At 35.2% G+C, this 18323-nt stretch overlaps 1 protein-coding gene across 2 annotated transcripts in view; it reads right to left on the bottom strand.

Moving 5' to 3' along the window:
* Positions 1-18323, bottom strand: part of LOC150089880 (uncharacterized) — a 134183-nt gene that overhangs the window by 68345 nt on the left and 47515 nt on the right. For both annotated transcript variants that reach the window (XM_090368881.1, XM_090368883.1), the window contains exons 4-6: positions 13164-13292; positions 9405-9674; positions 4758-5669 (exon numbers count right to left, since the gene is read on the bottom strand). In XM_090368881.1, the coding sequence (XP_090225007.1) occupies positions 4758-5669; positions 9405-9674; positions 13164-13292 (1311 nt within the window). The remainder of the gene's footprint in view (positions 1-4757; positions 5670-9404; positions 9675-13163; positions 13293-18323) is intronic.

Genomic DNA, 18323 nt, shown 5'->3' with positions numbered 1-18323 from the left:
CAGCCCATAGCCATTTAGGTGACCAAAAGTGTTTAAGTTCCCCCTTAGTTTAAAGATAGCATGTCAGAAACTATAGGTTCACACAAACTTTTGCAAATATCCGTTCACAGTAATATTCAATTTTTCTGTATTGCATGTGATGTTTTATGTATCTTCCTCAGTATTTAAAAATATTATTATAACCATATAGTTTACTAAGAATATTAAGAATTAGTATTATGAATTAGTATTAGTGTTATATTAAGAATTAGTTAAGAATGGTATTAGTGTTATGTAATAATTGTTGGATTTTTGTATTTAATTATTAAATATAAAAAAAATTAATCTACAAACATAAACACTGATAACAAAATTTAAATTCTATTTTGAAAAATGAATAATAAGTGGGACTGTTCTTGCAGCCTTCAACATTTTATCTGTTTTGGTCCCCTAGTTAATAATGGTTGCAGCCTCTGCGATACAGAGACTTTCATCACACACTTCAGAGATTTTGGACTGTAATATACCTCCATTGTGAATTTTTTTTTTACTTCATCCTACCTCACACCACACAATCTTAATGCAGACATGCATTAGTTCCAGATCTGGAGAGTGCTCATGTCACACACAGGCAACTTTTTACAAGTAGGCCACCTCTCCTCCTTTTTTCTGCTCTTTTATAATGCTTGTTGCTCTGGTTTGATATATCCTGGAGGCACAGCCATATCAGAATGGTTAGTTCAATGGCTGAATGGTATTGTCATATCAACATGCCCATAACCCTAACTCCAGCATTGGGGATCCCTCAACAATAATAATGATTCAAAAAAGAAAAAAGAAAAAAAGGAAACATGAATATTCACTCCATTATTTGAATATCCATATTTACAAATATTTATATCTGCTCTAAAACAGTGCTCACAGTCCAGCCACTAGATAGTCCACCAGATCAAACCTATTGGTAGCTCTCTTTAACAAGGCATCTGGATCAGCTATTGTATAATCTCCATGCCTTTACTCTGCCAGCTAATGACAGGAGGAAATCTGAGTAGTGTGTATGCAGGGACATTTTTTAGGACATTTTTGACATTTGAAAGACCTGGGTATATTCTCACCGTGCATACACCATATCCAAAAATTTCATTACTTCATGCATGTCTTCCCCATATTTTCCACACCTTGACTGCAGCCTAATCCAGCACTACAATCCATTCCATTGATGTTCAAAGGAATTAAGGTCCAGAATCTGAGCCAGTCAGTCCAACTTTTCAAAATCATTGAACACAAATCAGTCCTATATAACATGAAGTGTTGACATGATGATACCAACAGCAATGGTGCCTTTATATGATTAGTGTGCATCCAGCACGTAGAATCTTTGAGGCTCCTTTAATAATGTTGGTACAGGTCAAAAAATAATGTCTATTTTCTGAGGCCCCTTACCATCTGAGGACCCCAGCACAGTCCAGAAAGCTGGCCATAACTGAGTGGGGCCCATTTCCATTGTACTGCCACAGTGCATAATTCACCAAAATATCTAATGGGTCATGGGCTTCATAGTTTCAAGCACCAGCACCAACAGACCAAGTCCAAATCTGTTGAAACAACCACATACCATCAGACCTCCATTAAACTTAATGGTTAAGATAATATGCTCTAACAGGAATTGCTCTCTGGGCAATCTCCACAACCAAATGTGTTAACCGGAACAATGTTGTGAAGCAAGAATTGCCACTCCAGAGTACCAACTGTCACTATTCTAGAGTCTATGAGCATCCAATTCTACTAATTCAACTACCAATGAATCCAAGTAATAGTGATACTTTGGACTGAGTGGTAGAGTAACTGCACATAAGCTCAATATCATGATCACTGCTGTAAATACTGTTTCACAATGGTGACCGTGATACTGGGATTATGTGCAGCTATCCTATCATTGAATCCACGGCTATGTAGCTCATACAGATGGTTGACATACTGAAGGCATAAAATTATTTCTTTATGATTCAACAAACATGTGTCATGAATTTGTAAGGCCATCCAGGCTGTTTTTTCATTGAGGTGTTGTCTACTGTCTTCCATCTTTGAATAACATCTGCCACAGTGGATTTTGGGGTGTTCAGATGAATGCATGCACAGAAAGGTTATTGATGTAGCATCCAACCACCACCTCAAATTGAAAGACAAAGGTTCTGATCCATAATCCACACCTGACTTCTAATATACTGTGCTAACTGCAGAATCACAATATTTATACTGGTATATTTGAGCCTATATACATGCACAGGGGACTTCTAGCATACAGGGATGTTTGTATACATTTAGTTACATAGTGTATATACACAGAATAAATAATGAAGGGATTAACTTTGTGAAAAATTTCCTTATCTTTGAATTTATGAAAATCTACCTCGTTAAAAAGTTTTCCTTGATGCATACCATTTATCAACCAGTTTACCTTGGGAATAAATATAGCACATTCTCAAGGATCATATATGGAGTTATTAAAATATTCCAGTTCATAAAATTATAAACATATATCTTTGACTTAAATATAAACTGTTAACATTATTATGACACTGGGACTATTGGAATACTTGAAACATTCATATAATGCATATATTCATATAAACATTCATATAGATGCAAAGAAAAACAGCAAAGAGTTCTTTACTTATGTGAACTCTAGAAGGAAGGGGATGAATCAGATTGGTCCACTTGATATTGATGGGTCAACTGTTGATGATCCTGCTCAGGTAGCTAACAAACTAAATGAATATTTTGCATCGACATTCACACATGAGGAGTTATTCAGCAAGGGGAATGCCAGAGATTTATTCAACTCTAGCAGTAAGCTACAAAATCTTGAAATAACTGTGAGTAAAGTGGAGGAGAAACTGTTGAAGATAAACACAAGAAAGGCACCCGGGGCGGATGGGATCTATCCAGTTATATTAAAGGAGGCAGCAAAGGAAGTAAGCAAACCCTTAGCCATAATTATGAGAGCTTCCTTAGACTCAGGGGAGGTACCCATAGACTGGAAATGTGCAAATGTGACCCCAATTCACAAAGGAGGATCAAAGGCTGACACAAGTAATTATAGACCTGTGAGCTTAACTTCTGTTCCAGGAAAATTAATGGAGGCACTGGTTAAAGAAGCACTGCAGGATCATTTAGACAAGACTTCAGTTATAGCTCAGACACAGCATGGTTTTGTTAAGGGGAAGTCTTGCCTGACCAACTTGATTGGATACTATGATGCAGTCACAAAAGAACTGGATGCAGGGAATAACTTTGATATTATATACTTGGATCTTAGAAAGGCTTTTGATACTGTTGCACATGGAAGACTGCTACACAAATTGGAGCAGTGTGACATTGGTGGCAAATTGCTGCTATGGATAAAGGGGTGGTTGAGGGGGAGAAGACAGAGAGTGGTAATCAATGGACACTGCTCATCGTGGACTAATGTTATTAGTGGAGTCCCTCAGGGCTCAGTGTTGGGTCCATTATTGTTTTCTGTATTTATAAATGATATTGATGATGGTATATCAAGCTTAATGTCCAAGTTTGCAGACGATACAAAGGTTGGCAGGGTTGTCAAGGACACTACTGACACTATGCTGCTGCAACAGGATCTGGAAAGGTTGAGCAGATGGGATGAGAGGTGGCAAATGAAGTTTAACATTGACAAATGTAAAGTACTACACATGGGAAACAGCAACCCCAGAGCAACGTATCAACTCTGTGGTACTACACTGACAGTGGTAGAGAATGAAAGGGACTTGGGAGTGGTTGTGCAGGCAGATATGAAGTTCTCTGAGCAGTGCAGACGGGCTGCAAGAGTAGCTCATGGAGTATTGTCAATGATATACAGGAATTTTTCCAGCAGGGATAAGGAGGTGATTATTCCATTGTATAAGGCAATGGTCAGGCCACACCTAGAGTACTGTATACAGGTCTGGAGGCCTCATTTCAAGAAGGATGTAGAGCTGCTGGAATGAGTACAGAGAAGGGCAACAAGATTAGTGAATGGAACAAAGGGGTGCTCTTACGAAGAAAGGCTTAAGTTTTGCAAATTACAGTGTCTGGAGACTAGGCACCAGCGAGGTGATCTGATAGAGGTGTATAAAGCCTTGAATGGTTTAAGCATGCTCAATGCTGATGGGATTCTTCCTCTAGCTCAGAAAAATCACCTGAGAGGGCATAAATTCAAATTGAGGAAAGACAGATGTAGGATAGACGTGCAGAAATTTGCCTTTAGCCAGCGGGTGGTTGGTTGGTGGAACAGACTTCCATCCCTTGTGGTGGAGGTTGATAGCCTAAATAAGTTTAAGGCTCAGCTGGACAGATTTTTTGAACGAACAGAGGGGTGAAGGGGAAGTGGGTTTTTTTTTTTTTTTTTTTGGCTGATGCTGCATAAGCTTGCTTTCTGGCATCAAATGCCTCTACTAATGCTAATGCTAATGCTAATGCTAATAATGCCCTCATTCAATAGACATGCCTAAAGGATAAATCCTTTTTGGAAGAAACATAAGTGATACTGTCTCTCAATTTAGTACAATTAAAGTTTCACTGGTAAACTAGTACATAAAAAACTAAACGTTTGACCTTGCTTTTGTTAAATAGCCTTCTTCTTAATATTTTATGCCAAACATATAATGAATATTTTATGCAAACAATAAAGTGGCACTTTATTTAGCAGTAATTATTAACTCTCTAAGATATAATGAAATATTACTAATCTAAAAAAGTAATATAAAATATATAAAGTTTACCTTGTAAGTATACCGATCTGGAAAAGATTTGCCACATCGTTTACACTTCAATGGTTTGTCACTTGTATGTAATTTTTGTACATGTATTCTTAAGTCTGTTTTTCTTCCACATGTAGTAGGACAATATTCACAATGAAACACAGGCTTATTACCAGAATGTATAAGCTTATGAGCTTTGAGGCTGTTAGACTGTGTAAACCTAGCTTGACATACATCACATTCGTATGGTTTTTCTCCTGTGTGAATTCTCAGGTGCCGCTTTAGTTTGTACGTATCAGGGCTGGCATAAGTACAGTGGGGACATTGATATGGCCGCTCTCCTGTATGACATCTCATGTGGCGTTTCAGTTTACTAAGTTCTACACTCGCATAGTCACATTCTGTACATCTGTGGGGTTTTTCATGTGTGTGCTTATACCTGACATGGCGCACAAGTTCACCAGATGTTGTAAATGCTGCTTCACACTCTTTACACTGATGTGGTCTGGTTCCAGTGTGTGTATTAACATGATTCTGCAAGGAAGCTAGTGTCTTGAAACCCCTTTCACAAACACTGCATTTGTGTGGTCTCTCTTCAGAATGAGATTTCATGTGACGTGAAAGAAGATATCGTTTAGGACTAGTGTAATTGCAATAGTTACACATGTGAGCTTGGGTTATGACTTGACTTTTCCTTGGAGCAAGTCTAATGGTACGCATTTTAGTTCCATCAGGTCTTACTTCTTCAGAAACAACCTCACCATGTTTCTCACCTTCATTGAAATCATAAACAGACATATCAACATCCATACCTTTCTGATCTTTATCATCATCAGCCTGAGACACTATTAACACATAGCTAACTTCTCCAGGATTGGTATCTGAGGGCACAATTGTTACTGTTTGGTAAGAATTTCCAGTATTCAAGAATACCTATGGAGAAAAATAAATTCATTAAATTAAAAAAACTGTATTTTTACTTTCACCTATATGGAAGATGATTTTTACAAACTTAAATATGCATACCAGTTACAACATCATTTAATATCATATAACTTTATCACATACAATAGATTTAAATTTTAAAGATTTCAAATTTTTAAAATTTAAATTTTTTTAAGATTAAAAATATTAACAATTTAATTTTTTTTAAATATTTTTTTCATTGATTTAAAATGTTTATAAAGTAATTAAACAGATTATACTATAAAATAATCATGACAGAATATTTGAAAATTAAAAGTAACAAAAAAAATCTTAATTTTTACTCAACAAGTCTGACATGAAACAGGTTTCATCACAGCAGTCTATATCTAAAAAGCAATTTTCAGGGTTAGAGGCCTTACACTGCTTAGTTCTTATTGAAAAATAATCAACTACACCTGGTAACACAAACTTGAACTATGCATACCTATGTAGTTTTAGTTTGTGTTATGGGGGGGGAGAGATGGATGGATTTTGTTTTTAATGGTGCATTGGCAACATAGTGCACCAACCAGGTGCAGGATAACTATTTATTAACATTAGCAAAGTGCAAAGTGGTGAGTTAGTGTAGCACTAGTACATGCAGGGATGCAAATGCTGAAGCTGTGCCACAGGAATACTGATGTGTGAACAATCTCCATTGTGATCATGTTCCATTAATGGAAATGCAAAATCATAATTTACAAGTTTTTGGATTCAACAGGCCATATAAAGGATGACCTTTATATGGTTAGTGTTAACAGAAACCCGTGTACCAGTACACAGAAACTATGGCTGAAGTCTTCAGTGCAGTAGAGGATTGTTTGTTTGTTTGTTATTTGGATTTTAGGAGCATTAGCAACTAAGGCCATATTGCCCCGGGATATGCGGTGGTCATTCCCTGACCTTTCCGCATCCTCCATATTTGGTGGTCACGGGCTCGAACCCCGGTCTAATCAAGAAGCGTGTGCTACGCACTGCTGCTCCTGCCCACCTGGCTACGGAGGCGCCGCAGTAGAGGAGAAAATGAGTAGAAATCCAGGGGGAGGCACAACTCATCTGCTGTTTCTTGCCAAATGGAGATATCTATACACATGTATGGAAGTCTCTTTGCAAAACACTTGGCATGTTTTGCAAAGAGATGTCCTCTTTGCAAAACAGATCACTGTGGCACAAATCTGCACTTTGCAGTGCAATTTCTCATTGAGGAAGAAAATGGTGCAAAGGAAAGTAATAGTTTCTTGTGGGTTAACTGCTCATTTTAACCTTGGTCCATACTTTTTTTTGAGGAACTGGCAATGCAAGGACTAAAAATGTGTACCCCCCAACAACAGCATGTATCAACTCAGGTCATTCTGTCTCTGTGGGAGTGATAAGCAACAGGAAAGTTGCCTTCATGCAAGGGTGTAATAAATTTATATTTTCCTGGTAGCATAATTACCCATCACTTTCCATGCATCTAGTTGCCACATTCACTGTACTTTAAGTATCCCCATAACTAGAAATCCACTGGAATAATACTAGTGGATTTCTGGTTATATAAGGATGGCTGAAGTCCAGAATTTATACTGGAGTCTCCAAACAGTATCAGAACTGAAAGTGGCTTTAATTAAAGAGGTGACAAACATCACATGCAAAATTCTTTCATCAGTGATCGGCTGCATACAACATGTGGTAGATGATGTTACTGGTGGTCATACTGGAAGAGTGCTACAAAGTTTGTACCCATAATAAAGTTTCCTGATAATCATTTTGTTGTAATTCGTTCCATAATCATTTTGTTGTAATTCGTTCCATAATCATTTTGTTGTAATTCATTCCATAATCATTTTGTTGTAATTCATTCCACAATCATTTTGTTGTAATTCATTCCATAATCATTTTGTCATTACCTATCAGTTTGTTTACTTGTTCTAATACAGGCATCCTGTGCTTGATGGTATAAACTTGAAATAAGAACTTATGAAAATCGAATGCAATATATCTCAGATGCATGCCTAATATAGGAATAATCAAAAATTTCAACTCTTTCAAACAACTGTTCTAATTTTAAAGATATAAAGCCTCAACCCACAGAATGTACTTTATAATAATACTTTACATTTAAACATTACAATAATAATAAATTGAGAGTTACCTCAATATCCAAATAGGAGATCTTTTTTCAATTTCCAGGATAACATCAAATAAATTAAAATTACATTAAATTAAAAACACCAAATTTAAATAAATAAATAACCTAAAATACCTCAATATGCTCATACTTCCCGTATTTGAACCCTCCAAGCATCGAAACACGCCAACATCAACCAGCCCCAGACATCAGATAACCCATGCACTAAAGAAGACTGAGCGCATTTCCGTCAAAAATAAATCTTATTTTAAAATGCATAATCTTTTATTATTAAAATCCAAATCTCCTTCAAAGGGACCAAACTTTTCGTCTGTGAGACATTTTCACCAGAAGGATAATAATAGGAGTATTATTTTAGTATTTTAGGTTATTTATTTATTTAAATTCAGTGTTTTTAATTTAATGTAATTTTAATTTATCTGATTTTATCCTGGAAATTGAAAAAAGAAGATCTCCTATTTGGATATTGAGGTAACTCTCATATTTATTATTATAATTAAGAAAAAGGAGATAGATTGATATTTTCATCTCTTAGTATTTTAGATTTAAACATTATAGGCAGCTTATTTAAAAAAAAGGTTAGACTTTATAAACACTCTGATCTGAATGAAATCAGATCAGAGTGTTTATTAAGGCTGATGATAAATAAGGCTAGTTCCTTTGCATCATTTTGCCTTTACCTAACACTAATATTAATTTCACTGCAGATTTCATAAAGTTTTTGTTATATAATTATTTTACTATGATTAAGATATTATCATTAATTCATTTCTCTGTAATGTTCAAACATTTGCTTTTGTTAAACAGAAACATAACATAATTATTACTCTTGAAATTCTAAAAAAAAAAAACATTTTTTTTTTACCCTACTAGGAATCAATGTATAAAATATTTTGTTTATACACTAGCACAACCATATAGGTTAGAAGAAGTTAACAATTTTTTGAAAATAATGCAATCGTTAACCATATTTTGCAGTCACATCTGCTTGAACCACAGTTAACCCAAATGCATGTGCTACTGAACTCCAGCATTAACCTCTCAGCTATGTCAGACCTGAAAGCCATGAGCTTGCACCACTAACAGTGACAGCCTGTATCATTACTGGGAGAGATTATACAGAAATTTTCCATTTATCTTAATCTAAAGCTGCCTATCATTTTGATTCTGAATATCATCGAAATATCAGATGCAGCTTTCCATTTCTCTTACCATGTTTGAATTTTACCTTACACCCTTGGACTTCACTTCTATAAATGCTCCAAACTCAAATACTATCTTTGTATCAGCTTATTCTTTTTCTATGTTTATCCAATAATAAAATTTTTCTTTGCACTATTGCTTGGTCATACAAGTTTCATAACTTTAATATGTTAACTCACCCATGTGCACCTAAATACCAATTTATCTTGAAATTTGTAATAATAATTTTGTAATAAATACCAGAATGTAGCTTCAAGAAAAAAAATGTAAAATTTTATATAACTTTCCATTTTCTTCTTACTGAAAAAATATTACCTGATTTTCTTTAGAGAAATACTTTAATTTGAAGAAATGAAAATCTGAGATACCTGATTACTGCCATCTCCTGCAGCAGCTTGCTCTGCCAAATTAGCCATCATTTGCAAAGTTCCCTCACCACTGACATGAATTTCTTGTCCATCACTAGTAACTAGGGTGGGACCATGGGCACCAGACACAGGAATAGTCTGTTCTGTTTCAGTACCATCTGGTTGGCGAACAACCATGCGAATTGTATGTGGATGAGCTCCACTGTTGCCATTACCATCACCATCTTGAGAATGATAATCATCAGCATGAGCAATCAAAGAAGTTAGTCCCTAAAACAAAATAAAAATAATTATTTTAGAAACCTACTTCTGCACTTTACTTCATCCTTACTGAAATATTAAAAGAGATGAAAAATAAAATAGCTGAAAAGTGTCAATAGTAATAAAAAATTAACCATTTCTTTGATTATATGAATCACAGATACCTAAATATCAAATTCAAGGACCGCTTAGAGTGTGCACCGGGGGAACTAGAGTCATGAGTTAATGGTATATTGTGTTTACTAAATTTAATGTATTCTGTGGTCAGTCTGGTTGTTTTGTAGAATGAAAAACCCAAGTTTCTGGGAGACAAAAATGATGCAACCCTCATTTGATAGGGATTAATTCAATCTCAATATAAAAAAAAAAAAAAAAACCATTATAGTTCTTTCCATAATTATAGAAAGTAGGTCAATAGTGAAAATAGGTAGGTCAATAGTCAATAGGTAGGTCAGTAGGTCAATAGTGAAAATAAAACCCATGTGACATGAGACAACAACAACACTATCAACTGTATGACCCACAGAGGGCCATTCCATATATTATGAATTGAGTTAAAAAATAAATATTGGCATAAGCAGACCCTTGACTTTAAGGATTTGTTTATTTATAGAGTAAAATTTTATCCGAGATACAGAATGCTAATAGGTAAGTCACTATAACTTTATCATTAGCATTAATAGTTGCATATGATGCAAGAAAGCAAGCTTATACAGTGTCAGCCAAAAAAAAAAAAAAAAAAAAAAGCAAAATATAAAGGCCAATCCGGACAGTCTCAGCTCAAGGATAAAAGAACACATTTAAGGCACAGAATATGGCAGAACAGGAAAAAGTTGATGACATGGCAATTTTTTCCTGTTTGTCGTTCTGTTCTTTTATCCTACAAAGTGGCATGATGACTGGTAGCTTGCTGCTGCTGGAAAAAAAAATAAAAAAACTTGGAAATATAATACAGAAGCTGAAGGGTAATGTTTGACATGCATGTAACACAAAATTGAATTTTTTTAAATAAAAAGCACTTTGCATAATGTATAAACCTTTTATTGCAAGGCAAATGCCATTCCTGAAATATGTACAAGAAAAGCAAAATAGAAGAGAAATGGAGAATAATTAATAAAATAAATAATCCTACAAAAGACTGATAGACACAAAGCTGAGAGGGATTGAAATAACCATATGTTACAGCTGATACGTCATGGCCTTCAGTGGTGGAGTTCAGGGAAGTGGCTTCTATTCAGTCTTTCTTGTAGAAATTTTGTGTGGCGTCCACTGTGCAATAATTTCAACTTCATATGTCACATCGCACAGAGTGGCATTTTATTTATAAACATTTGGAAGACAAAAAAAAATCATAGCTACAGATACTGGAAACCTAAGGAACTGAAGGGGATTCTAATACAGCCCAACACCAATGAGACAATTAAGAGAAGTCAAGGTGCCCAGTTTAACACATTTCCTAAACATCTTTAAAAGAGCAGATTATTTTAAAAACATTAATTACATGGGTAAAACTAATGTGGCTTAAATCTGATAAATAAATATACCTCTGATATAGGGGGATTGCAGTTAATTAAATACTTAAATTTTTTGCATTTTCCAGAACAATTTAGCCAACTCATAGAAGGTCAAAATTGTATAATTTCAGTTCAACTATTTATTTTTTCACTGCCATAATAGTACAATGCATTTTTATGATAAAATCCCAAACATTATTTGGTGGAAGAGTTTGAATATAGCTCTCAAGTTCAAGATTGCATGAAATTAGCACTACAAACCAGCTGAAACAATTATAGCAATCAAATTATAACAATAAGATATAATTATAGAAAGGTTATTATTGTTATTATTTGGTTTTTAGGAGCATTAGCAACTAAGGCCATATTGCTCCGGGGATATGCGGTGGTCATTCCTTGACCTTTCCACATCCTCTGTATTTGGTGGTCACGGGCTCGAACCCCGGTCTAATCAAGAAGCGTGTGCTACGCACTGCTGCTCCTGCTCACCTGGCTATGGAGGCGCTGCATAGAAATGTCTTACCAATACAAAAAATTAACTTTTTTTATTATGTTATTGGAAATACAACTTTTCTTATTTCTGTTCCCAATAGATATTATCATCCTCTAGCTCTGCCACATATATTTACTCTTTTGGCAAAAGGCTCATAATAGTACAAAAATGCCCTTGCAAATAATTTGTAAAATTTAACCTTTGTCTCACTTAACTTTCTTAGAGAGACAAAAGTATAAATTAAAGACTTTATAGAGCTGGTCTTCTGATCTAAAGAAAAGGAATAATTATAAAAATTTAAATGCGACTGATATGGTCTTTGATGTCAACCATGGGTTTAAAGTTAGAATTCTTACTCAGCTATTTGTATTTATTCATATATGATGCTTCATATGTGCATTAATCAGATGAACCTTACTAACGTTTTATGGCAATAGCTTAGAATAATATTATTGTCATGAAGAGTTATGCAAGTGTCACAGAAAAACGGTCTAATATAATCATAAATAAAGTCTCATATTTGTTCCTTTCACTGTCTAGCAATAATAACAAATGGAGGGGTGAAATGGAAGTGGGTTTTTTTTTTGGTTGATGCTGCATAAGCTTGCTTTCTTGCATCATATGCTAATGCTAATACAACATTATACCTTTTTTTTCTCATGATAAATCTACTTTTATAAAAATTCTTAATTAATACTTTATTTATACCTGCAATTATTTATTCTATATACATTATAGAATATATTCTATAATAAGAATATATCTAATTATATTCTATACTAAATTACTGTGAATTTAGAAATTTATATTATCTATGTAGTTGGAAAAAATGTATATGTTCCTTTGCACTGAAACAACTTAATACAAGGTTTAATATATTCAAAAAGTTCATAATAGATCTCCCACAGATGGGAAAATATGAAACATATCACTCTATTCAATATGCCTATCTAGGAGTATAAGTTCTGACACATTTAGAAATTCATGAATGGTGGCAGTTCCAATCCACATTCAACTGTACAAGGTGAATCTATCACATAGTGCTTTTTGTGTGTAATAACAATAAAATTCCAACGACTGAATATCAAATTTTGTGTACTATTAAAAAAGTTTCCATCTGAAACATCTACATTGTTACAGCAAGTGTATAGTGAAGATTTGATGGAACACAGCCAAGTGTATTTTCATGAGGCTGCAAGTACAAACTGAAGTAACAAAAGTGCTAGAGACAATGAAGCAAAATGGCTTTCTGGACTGTTTCCAACAACTTTACAATCACTAGGGGAAAAAAAATGTGTTGCTACATGAATGCATGACTCTGAAGAAAATACTACTTAAAAAGTACCCACACACCCATTCATTTTCAAAAAAACTTATTCTAATAGCTTTTAAAATATTACTGAGTTGACTATTCAAAATATATATTTTTTATTTATATATTCAAAATATATTTTAAAATAATATTCGAAAATAAATGATATTCTACTTTACCTGCTGTTCATGTTCAGCTACCTCATTATCAATCTGCCCATCATGAGTTGAACCAGGTTGCATAGCAACAAAGGTTGGTTGTTCTGACCCATCTGTTACCTCTGCTGTATGACCCTGATTTCCTACAGCCTGCAAACAATTGAAAATACTATATAAATAAGCGAAATTTAAAAATTGTAGATGTATATAAATGTACACACACATTTGAATCTGAATGTAATGATCCCTGTTTGTCTATCCTCATTTATTTTAGCAGATGGCTATATTTCTTCTTCTTCCGACTTATAACTGATTATGTAAGGGAAACTGTGATATATGGGGTTGCAAAAACGAAGTTTTACTTTAAATTAATAAATTAATTTAATTAATAATATATATTAATCAGATGAACATTGCAGATGTTTTATGGTAACAGCTTAGAATAATATTAGTGTCATGTACAGTTTTGCAAACTGTATCATAATTTTCATTTATGAAAATGATAACACTTTTTTTTTTTATTGAACTTTTATTAGAAGCTGCATTATCTAGAACTCTCCTGGGTGAATTTTTAGAGAAATGATGATACTACAACATATGTACAAAATTCTACAGTGTGTCTCAAAAATATTGGTATAAACGTTTAGGGGAGGTAGGTAACATCTAAAGGAATGTGAATCGCATAGGAACCCATAACCGGAAACGTCATGGGAAAGTAGTAGCAGAGGCACAAGAAGCAGAAATGACACAAGACAGTAATTAGTGGCAAACATTTATTTGACATAATATTAACAATGGAGTATGAGATGAATGCATTTCATGATGTTAAAACAGATGCTTGAAGGTTCCACCATGAGACGCGATGCATGCGTGATACTGACGCAGCATGGATTGGAGGACACGGTCGAACACACCTGGAGTTTCTTTGACAGTAGAAGCAGTGCAGACAAGTCTCGCCACGAGATCCATTTCCGTCTCCACAGGCGATTCATACACGATAGATTTGAGGGTCCCCCCCCCCACAGAAAGAAATCAAGGCTCGATAAATCAGATGAGCATGGGGGCCAGACAACGGGTCCACCACGGCCAATCCATCGACGCCCAAAACACTTGTTAAAATGGTCACAAACACACCTTCCATAATGGGCAGGCGCCCCATCATGTTGAAACCAAATGTTGCGTCTCACATTTGCTGGAACATCGTCAAGTAACCCTTGTAGAACTTGTTCAAGAAAGATCCAATATTTAGCAGAGTTCATGCGGGATAGTAACAGGTATGGGCCAACTAAGCAGTCACCGACCATACCTGCCTACGCATTTATTGCGAAGCGATGTTGTGCCGCATGGGGGTGCACACCTAGTGGGCCCTCTGCTAATCCATACACTAGGTGCATGTCTGTCAGCTCACAGTTCATATATAGATGCATGCTCTTCGTGCGCCGACTACTGCTTGAATGAGTAAACCAGAAATTTTTCCTCTCGCAAACTGATGAACAGCGCCGTGTACCGACTTACGGTGACGTTTCTGATTATGGGTTCCTATGCGATTCACATTCCTTTAGATGTTACCTACCTCCCCTAAACGTTTGTACCAATATTTTTGAGACACCCTGTATATTTTGAAAAGCTTTCTAAATACTAATTGCTGGTTTATTTCTAATATAATATTTGAACAGCATTTTGCACAGGTTGTCTTTAATCTAAATAGTTGATTTGTACAATATTAACAATAAATATATTCTAAAACTTCACAGAGGTGAACTGCTTTCAACTTAAATTTCTATTTATTTCTTTTATTAGTTATTCAATGTATTATTATTATCAATTTTGCTGTAAATACCAGTTATATATTACAAGTAAAAATTAACATTCAATCTCAAATTATGATAAAAAAAAATAAAATAAATAAAAAATTTACATTTGGCCATATTAAATATGAGATTAGCTGTTACAGGACAACAGATACAGGCATGCATGAGCCATTCATTTCATTTGGCTAAATATACATTCAAAGCAGTGAAGAGGAAGAATGTATGGATTTTCTCTTTCCCTTTCTATTTTTTCTTTTATCTGTTCCTCTTCTTTTCTTTCTTTTTGTTAATTCTAGGTAGTTTAGATTTAAGTGTCTAGATTAGTTTATATTTAACATGGAAGATTAATCCATGATGTAGTCACAAAAGAACTGGATGCAGGGAATGATGTAGTCACAAAAGAACTGGATGCAGGGAATAACTTTGATATTATATATTTGGATCTTAGAAAGGCTTTTGATACTGTTGCACATAGAAGACTGCTGCACAAATTGGAACAGTGTGGCATTGGAGGCAAATTGCTGCTATGGATAAGGGGATGGTTGAGTGGCAGAAGACAGAGAGTGGTAATCAATGGACACTGCTCAACGTGGACTAATGTTATTAGTGGAGTTCCTCAGGGTTCAGTGTTGGGTCCGTTGTTGTTTTCGGTGTTTATGAATGATATTGATGATGGGATATCAAGTTTAATGTCTAAGTTTGCAGATGATACAAAGGTTGGCAGGGTTGTTAAGGACACTACTGACACTATGCTGCTGCAACAGGATCTGGAAAGGTTGAAGAAATGGGCTGAGAGGTGGCAAATGAAGTTTAACATTGACAAATGTAAAGTACTACATATGGGAAACAGTAACCCCAGAGCAACGTATCAACTCTGCGGTACTACACTGACAGTGGTGGAGAATGAAGACCTGGGGGTAATTGTGCAGGCAGATATGAAGTTCTCTGAGCAGTGCAGACGAGCTGCAAGAGTAGCTCATGGTGTCTTGTCAATGATATACAGAAATTTTTCTAGCAGGGATAAGGAGGTGATTATTTCCTTGTATAAGGCAATGGTTAGGCCACATCTTGAGTACTGTATACAGGTCTGGAGGCCTCATTTCAAGAAGGATGTAGAGCTGCTGGAAAGGGTACAGAGAAGGGCAACAAGATTAGTGAATGGAACAGAGGGTTGCTCTTACGAAGAAAGGCTTAAGTTTTGCAAATTACAGAGTCTGGAGACTAGGCACCGGTGAGGTGATCTGATAGAGGTGTATAAGGCTTTGAATGGTTTGAGCATGCTCAATGCCAATGGGATTCTTCATCTTGCTCAGAATAATCACCTCAGAGGGCATAAATTCAAATTGAGGAAGGACGGATGTCGGATAGATGTGCGGAAATTTGCCTTTGGCCAGCGGGTGGTTGGTTGGTGGAACCGACTTCCATCACTTGTTGTTGAAGTTGATAGCCTAAACAAATTTAAAGCTCAACTGGACAGGTATTTCGAACGAACGGAGGGGTGAAATGGGAGTGGTTTTTTTTTTTTTTTTGGCTGATGCTGAATAAGCTTGCTTTCTTGCATCATATGCCTCTACTAATGCTAATGCTAATGCTAATCCTTTTATTTTAGTAACAATACTAAAATTGTTAGTCAGCACCATTACACTAAAAATGCCTGAAATGCACCATATTATTCCCATCCCCTCCATGAAATCAGATCCATAATAAATTATATAGGATCTAATACATATAAATAAAGTCAAATTGTGTGCATATAATGTTTAATTCTCAACTGCAACAATAGCGTTAACATCACATATCAATAGCACATTCCTAACAACTACGAATGTGCTATTGATAATAAATAGGATGATTTCTTTATAGAATATATAATAAAGTATATATATATATATTGTAGTATTTCAATAGGCTTTTTGGGTATTGCTATATGCAGGGCTTTTTTTGTGATGGTACGCAATGGTACGGCGTACCGGCACTTTTTTTACAGCGTGCCAGCACGGGTGACACACCTGGCACGCAGTCTGTGTCAGCCATGCCAGCTGCTTCCATCTATTAAGGAGATCACGTGACAATGGGTGGAGTCAGCACACGTCAATCACGGACGTATCGCTAGCAGTCTGGAAGGGGTATCCGTTTCTGAATCTCGACCAAAACTTCATTATGAAATTATTTTTACTTATTTTTTTTACTTGGTACTTACCGTATTTTTACATTTTACTTATTATTTTTTATTTTTTAAATAAGACTCACATTTGACTTATTTTTAATATACTTGTATAATAAATTTATGCTTAATAAAATTAATGGTCGAGATTCAGTATCGGATATAGCGTACCAACTGCTAGCGATACAGCTGTGATTGATGGATGCTGACTCCGCCCAACGTGATCCTTAACAGATGGAAGCAGCTGGCATGGCTGACACCCACTGCATGCCAGCTGTGTCACCCGTGCTGGCACGGAATTTTTCTTGATAGCAAAGAATGAATACCGGCACCTATTTTTTTACAAAAAAAGCACTGACTATATGTAATTAAAAGTAATTATACATTATTTATGGACTAGGATCACTGTAAAAGTAATTAAACTCTGACTATAATGAATATGCTGTTGGATATGCATATGGGTTGGAAGAGACTAGCTGAATGAGAAAGATATTCAGTTGAGAAAGATGAGAAAGATAATGGAATACACAGTTAAAATTTAATACTAAAGATTAAAAGCTGGCCCTTTGTTTCTACAGTAAACAATATGCAAGCAATAATAAGTTAGATAAGTCAAATTTTTGAATTTGTTATGAAGGTTTGAAGGTGGATGCTGAAAAAATATCACTATTGTAACAGCTTACTATTCAAACATGCATACAGATTACTGTTGAAACATTACTGCTCATGATAACCTTTATGTATGCAACAGTGATATTTATTTGGCATCCACTTGGCCTAACCTTCATAGTAAATTCAAAAACTTAAGCTATCTAATTTATTATTGCTTGAGTGTTGTACTAAAGAAACAGAAGGCATGTATATTCTTGCTTTCTCTTAATTTGATTCTCAGCCAGAGTTCTCTGTCAGTCCATATATTTTTTATTGGGGGCTAGGATATGAATATCCACTGTCTCCTTGGGTAGTGATCACAGGTTAGTTGTTGGAGTGTTAAGATTCCCTAAATTGAAGAGGCTCAAAATAACAAGAGAGAGAAAACTACGGGTGTAGAAATTGAAAGAAGAGGAAAAGGGAGCAATGTTCAGAGAAGAGTTCAGGAAAGTTGGACCTAAGTCAGTGGTGAACAGCATAGAATTAGAATGGAAAGCATTCAAAGACTGTATAGTAGGACTGACAGAACAGGTTTGTGGAAAGACAAGCAATAGA

Source organism: Mastigoproctus giganteus, chromosome 2 (assembly GCF_048544385.1).
Source record: "Mastigoproctus giganteus isolate SK-2022 chromosome 2, ASM4854438v1, whole genome shotgun sequence".
In the NCBI taxonomy this organism is placed as follows: domain Eukaryota; kingdom Metazoa; phylum Arthropoda; class Arachnida; order Uropygi; family Thelyphonidae; genus Mastigoproctus; species Mastigoproctus giganteus.
This window is presented reverse-complemented; position numbering and strand designations above follow the sequence as displayed.